The 6,120-nt window shown below is 59.2% G+C and overlaps 1 protein-coding gene across 4 annotated transcripts in view; it reads right to left on the bottom strand.

Annotated features, from left to right (window-relative positions):
- WDR86 (WD repeat domain 86) overlaps nucleotides 1-6,120 on the bottom strand; it is a 36,978-nt gene that overhangs the window by 8,272 nt on the left and 22,586 nt on the right. For 3 of the 4 annotated variants that reach the window (XM_032642883.1, XM_032642881.1, XM_032642882.1), the window contains 2 exons: nucleotides 4,118-4,221; nucleotides 3,466-3,785 (listed from right to left, as the gene is read on the bottom strand). In XM_032642883.1, coding sequence (XP_032498774.1) covers nucleotides 3,612-3,785; nucleotides 4,118-4,221 — 278 coding nt within the window. In that variant the 3' untranslated portion in view covers nucleotides 3,466-3,611. Of the gene's footprint in view, nucleotides 1-3,465; nucleotides 3,786-4,117; nucleotides 4,222-6,120 lie in introns of those variants that run through there. The other variant, XM_032642884.1, reaches the window with a different exon arrangement.

Genomic DNA, 6,120 nt, shown 5'->3' with positions numbered 1-6,120 from the left:
CTCAAACTCCTAAACTGTTGTGAGTGTTGAAAATGTCTGGGTGGTCTAGAGCTTCATTTAGTTCGAGACGTTTGCTTCCGTTGACTTCTGTGAGGAAGTCAAATGTATGCCCTCAAAAGCACCATCGATGTCTGTTGTTAAAAGATGAAGTGTACAAAGGCTCTGGGCCTGTGGGGGAGGGGAGACTGAGTCGGGGAGGCGGGGTTTGCTTCCTCAGCGTTGGAAGCGGCCGAGGGCCGAGGCGATGAGGGGTTTCTAGCCTCATTTGAGACCATGTCAGACTTGGATTGGGGGCCTAGGTTGCAGCTTCTGGCTAACAAGTTACTGCCCTGGGCTCGGGCCAGGTGTGGCTTCTAGCTTCCCAAAGTGCTTCCTAGTGATGTTGGAAAAGGCTAGGGGATTCAAGCCACACTAGCAGGTCTAGTGCTCCATTTTCCCATGAAGAGGCACAGAGAAGCCAGTTCTTGAGCTTGGGACAGTGCGGGCTATACCCTCCCCACGCACTGGGAGACGGGCTTCCGTCCTGGCTCTGCCTCTAGCTGGTTGTATGAAACTTGACAGGTGGCCACTGAGTGTCACTCCCTGCTCTGGAATGCAAGAGAAGGAGCAAAGGACATTTGTGATGAAAATGCTGTTACGCAGGAGGGAGTGTGCTGAGCCTGAAGTCACAGGGGAGGTGGGTTTGGGGGGGGGTTCTCCTTGGAGAGTCAGAGGGAAAGGACATTCCAGACCTGGGACAAATGAGATAGGAGCTGAGTGTGCCACATTCATGGGGTCGCAGGGGCTGTTCTAGACCCACCAGAGAGGGTGTGCTGGGGGAAGAGATCAAGGCTGGAAGGATTGCCGAGTACAGCTACAAAGCACCCTGAAAGGCAGGCAGGGGTCTAGACTTGAGTGGTGAATACCAGGGCCGTGAGAGGGCTCTGAGCAGGAATGGCACGCACAGGCCTGTGAGGCCGATGGGGTCAACGACGGGAGGCTGTGGCGAGAACGTGCTGCACTCGGTCAGATCTGATGCCCATCACTTTTATGAATTTCTGTCTGCTCTTGACTCTGGTGACACTGCCATGTCCTGTCCTTGTTTTCCTGCCCATATGTCCTATAAGTACTTCCTTTCCTTCCCCTACCCAACTGAAGGTATTTATCAGAGGCAAGACTGTATCATCAAAGGCAAAGAAACGTCTTGTGGTTATCTGGTCTTTATATCCTCAACATCTAGCAAAGCCCTCTGTGTTACTGGAATAAAAATTACCCAACAAAATTGATACAACTTTAGCCAGATTCATCAAGAAAAAAAGGGAGAGGGCCCAAATCAGTAAAATTAGAAATGAAAAAGGAAAAGCTGCAGAAATACAAAGAACCATAAGAGACTGTCACAAGCAACTATACAGCCATAAAATGGACAACCTAGCAGAAATGGACAAATTCTTAGAAAGGTACAATCTCCCGAGACTGAACCAGGAAGAAATGGAAAATATGAACATACCAATTACAAGTTCTGAAATTGAATCTGTGATTTTAAAAACTGCCAACAAACCAAAGTCCAGGACCAGATGGCCTCACAGGCGAATTCTACCAAACATTTAGAGAAGAGCTAACACCTAGCCTTCTGAAACTCTCCCAAAACACTGCAGAGAAAGGAACACTTCCAAACTCATCCTATGAGGCCACCATCACCCTGATGCCAAAACCAAAGATAGCAGACAAGAAAATTACTGAAATAAAATTTACCCAAATATGTCACGCTATATAAATGCAAATTAGCGGTTTTTCACTTCTTAATCTTTCTCTGGGAGAGGCAGGCTGGAGAAAACGAATGCAGCAGCCGTTTTAGGATCTGCCCCCAGTGGCTGGATAAGCTGCCTGCCCTGCTAGCGAGAGCTGCGGCACCAAGGAGCGAGAGAGTCTGGTTACTCGGACTGCCTCTGTCAGCACAGCCGACTGAGAAGGTGACTGAGTCGGCGCAGGTACTCAGGGTGGTTCTCTCTGCCTGCCCTCCCTGAAGTGCACTTCAGCTCCCCCGAAAGCCCCTCGGGGTGGGCCTGCCGTTGTAACCGCAGCCTCGGGCCCTGGAGAAGAAGAACCGCTAGGAAGTGAGCGCTCTCAGACACAACAGGCCGCGCACGTGGAACCCCTCACCTGTACTCTGTGCTGAGCCCCACCCAAAGCAAGCTGGGTGATGCCGCTTATGCGGGTTCTTCTCACCAGCCAGGCTGTTTTCCTGGCGAGGCCCCTGGGTTCCCAGCGTTTGGGGGTCGGGCCTAGAGCCCATCACAGAGGTATGCAACCCTTTCTACCGCCCCTGGTGGCAATACCCTGTACCTGTTCCCAAGGGGGTGGGATCCACCCATCAGGCATGGACCTCGGCACCCCAGCGAGCAGGTGAAGCCCGTCCTGCCGCGCATCTTGTGTGAAGACACTGGCGCACCCACCTCTGCATCAAGGGCTGCCTCTGCCCGGGGAGGCTTGTCCTTGGCTAGACGCTGAGTTCTCAAGGGCAGACACTGCCCTCTGCAGAGCGTTTCCTCTTCCTGCACGGGGCGGGGAGCCAGCCAGGGCCTGGCATGGAGGGCCCTGTGGGTGCGGAACGTGGGCCCCTCCCGGTGTAAGAGGGGCTGCTGGGGGCGGCTCCCCTCAGGGCCTCTTAGGGTCTGAGCCCCACTTCCCCCTTCATCCCCTCCGGGCAGGTACTCCAGCTGCCTCCTGTGTACACCTCCAGGGCCTTCACCACGCGGGGCGCGGAGCTGGCCCCTGTGCGGGAGCCCTTCTGCTCCACACCTGAGAGAAAGAGCCTCCTCGATTCCGGCGGGAGCAGCAGTGGGTCCCCGCTGTCACCCAGGCAGCTGAGGAGCCGGTTCCTTGCTCCCTGGCCTCTCCCATGCCACTCCCCACTCCAGTGGCGCTGCTGTGACACTGGAGGGGCTGTGAGGCCACAGCCCCTCGTTTCACCCCAGGGGGCCAGGCCCAGGCGAGTGTGAGGCCCCTGCTTCCCGGCACGTCTTCTCCCTCTGAGATGGGGCTGGGACACCGTGGGCAGAACAAAAGACGACGTGTTGCAGAGCACTGTTAAGGACCTGTATTTTGGTTCTTCACAAATGGACAATTTGCCAAAATAACGACAGTCTGCGGCTTTTTTTCTTTGGCCGCGCCGCGCGGCTTGTGGGATCTTAGTTCCCCGACCAGGGATCGAACCCGGGCCCTCGACAGTGACAGCGCGGAGCCCTAACCACTGGACCGCCAAGAAGGCCTGGTCTGTGGCTTTCTGAAGCGTCCGCTTTGCTCCGCAGGAAAGGCTTGGCCTCGGAGGACCTCGGGCGCCGGGACCGTGGGGCTGGGCACCCTGAAAGTCGGGAGGGTCCCGGGAGGGCCGGAGAGCAGGCTGAGGGCTGGGCTCCGTAGGGGCTCTGGCCGAAGCGGGTGGGGACCGAGAGGCGGGCTGGGGACGCGGTGGCGGGCAGGCATGGACTTCCCACGGGCGGCCTGGCGAGGGCTTCGGAAGTCAGCGGACACGGAGGACAGGCACCACCGCCGCCCCGGTCCTTGCCCTCGGAGCCCCGGGTGCCGACAGCCGCGTTCCCTCCGCGGGTCCGTGGGCGGCCCGTCGGGGCGTCTCAGGCCGGCTGCAGGGGAGCGGAGGCGGCGCAGCCCACTTTGTTGCTGAAGAGGCGCGAGAGGCTGCGCTTGGGGGCGGCGGGACGCAGCGGCGGGGCGCGCGGCAGGCCGCGCACGTCCCAGAGGCGCAGCGCGCCGTCGTGCGAAGCCGTGTAGAGCACCTGGCCGTGCACCTGCGGGCGCGGGGCGTGGGCGGCGCTGGAGGGGGTGCGCCACCGGCCCCCAACCCCGCGCCTCCCCGCAGCTACGGAGTCACGTAGGTGCAGGCCCCGCCCTGCCTCGGGCCAGCGGCGGCCCGGGCCTCGGCGTGAGCCGCGAACGCCCAGGCCGCCTGATGGGGAAGGCTCAGCCCAGGGGGCCTCGGCCCCGGGGAGGCTCTGCCCGCGGGGGAGCGCTGCTGCCTGGCCGCCCCCTCCCCACTTCCCCTCCGAGCCAGAAGCGCAGGCGGGCTCGCCCTCGCTCAGCCAACCAGCCACGGGCCCCCGGAGAGAGCTGGAGCGCCTACCTGGATGCAGTTGATGATGAAGGCGTGGCCGCGGAACACCCTCCGCAGCGCTCCAGACTGGGCGTCGAAGGCGCGCGCGCGGGCGTCCCCGCTCCCCGTGAACACTGTGAACACACGGCGCAACTTGCCTCCCGCCCGAGAGCCCTCGTCTCCTCGGGACTCCGCAGGGCGGGGGGCGTGGATGGACAGGGCGGGGAAAGTGCCGGGAACCCTCTCCGGGACCCATCCGCTCGCCTCCCAGGGATGTCATAATTGCAAATGGGAAACAGCAGAAGCCCCTTGAAAGGAAGGAGGCGGCACCTTCCCTATCTCAGTACTTTCCTGTGAGTTCAGGGTGACGCCCAGGGTCCCGGAGGCGCCCTCTGTGGGCTGCAGCCGGCTCTGCAGGACTTCGGCTGCCCCACCGCCCTTGGGTTCAGGTCAGCCTGCCAAGTCCTTCCAGGTGCTTCCACCCCTCCCGAGTACCACCTGGGCCCAGATTCCTACTCTCAGGCCATTTGGTGGAAACCTTTGGTGAAGCTTAGCTTCCCTGCCGGGTGTTTCTAGCAGCTCTGAAGCCCCTGCCTCGGGGGGTCATCCCTCCCACCCCCCCCGGCCACCGTCTGAGCAGCCTCTTGGGGCAAGGACCAACCAGAAACTCATTCCTCCCCCTCCTCAGTAATGAACTTGGCCCTCCAAACACAACCCAGCGCCTCCGGGGTTCACTAGAGGGCCCCTGCCCAACCTCTCCCAGGGGGAACCTCCCGATTCTGCCTCCCTTGGGCTTTTTCCTACATTATAACTTAGTCCAAGAGTTCTCAAGCTCCCGAGGGCAGGCTGGGCCCACCTGAGTTTCTGATTTAAGGAGGTCTGGGGTGGGCCCTGAGAACCTGCATGTCTAGCCAATTCCAAGTAATGCTGATACTGCTGGTCAGGGACCACACTGACGGCACTGGCCAGAGAAACTCCCTGGTCCACTTATCATCTTAGCCCGGGTTCTCCCAGAAGCTGACCCTGACGCTAGGTTTCGAGTGCAAACTGTTCATCTGGCAGGGCATTGCAGGAAGTGGGGAGAGAAACAGGAAGGAAGGACTCCCATGCAGGTGTTTAAGGGAGCAGGTAACCGCTGGGGGCCCTTGGGAGAAGGGGAGGACCGCGTCTCAGAGTTGTTCCACCCAGGGACAAGGACACTGGGCTACTTATCCGTCAACTCCCAGCCCTCCCATGACCTGCCTCACAGGAAAACACCCTCGGGCAGAGGACCTCAGGGGCTGCAGCAGGAAGTGCCCCTGAGCGTGGTACCCATAGCATCTGCTACAGCCACCCAGCAGCCTGAGTGAGCCACCGTAAGCACCCCCTGGGGGCTCCCTGTCCTTGGGGCGTCTATTCCTTATCCCATTTCCTGTGTCACCTGCCTAGTCCCAGGTTTGCTGCTAAAGCTACTAGTGAATGTGGACTTGGAGGGAAAGTTTCATTTCTCGTTCTCTTCAGCTCCTTTCCTGCCTTCCCCTCCACCAATGCACTGTGGTTACTGGGCATCCTGAGGGTGGGAAGAGGGTCCAGAATTAGGTCTGATCATCCTGTAGCCTGTTGGCAAAGACCAAGGACCAAGTTCCTTAACAGCGGGCAGCAGGTAGGGTCTGTGCGATTTGCGGCAGCGGCAGGTTTCATCCCAGCCTCTGCCACAGGGAGGCGCTCTGGGCAACGTTCTTCTCTTTAAATTAGAGGTCCCCAACAGGAGCAGAGCCATAATCACACTTACAGGCTTGGACACAGGAACAGGAAAAAAATCATTTTTCTGCGTCAGACACCTAAATCCTGAGGGCATCTCATGCTCTATTTTCGGAAATCCATTCTATCTTCATCTAACACCTGTGCTGTGAAGTCAACTTGAATTTTCCACTGTGGCTCCTCCCCCACCCCAGTCTGCTCCCTCACTGCTGTGCTAGGAAGATGGTTCTCAGGCTCAGCTTTGCCTAGGGGGGCTGGCTTCCTGCTGCAGGTGTGTGTGTGTGTGTGTGTGT

This window comes from Phocoena sinus, chromosome 9 (assembly GCF_008692025.1).
Source record: "Phocoena sinus isolate mPhoSin1 chromosome 9, mPhoSin1.pri, whole genome shotgun sequence".
Taxonomy (NCBI): domain Eukaryota; kingdom Metazoa; phylum Chordata; class Mammalia; order Artiodactyla; family Phocoenidae; genus Phocoena; species Phocoena sinus.
Note: the sequence above shows the minus strand (reverse complement) of the source record. Positions and strands in the feature narration are given on the sequence as shown.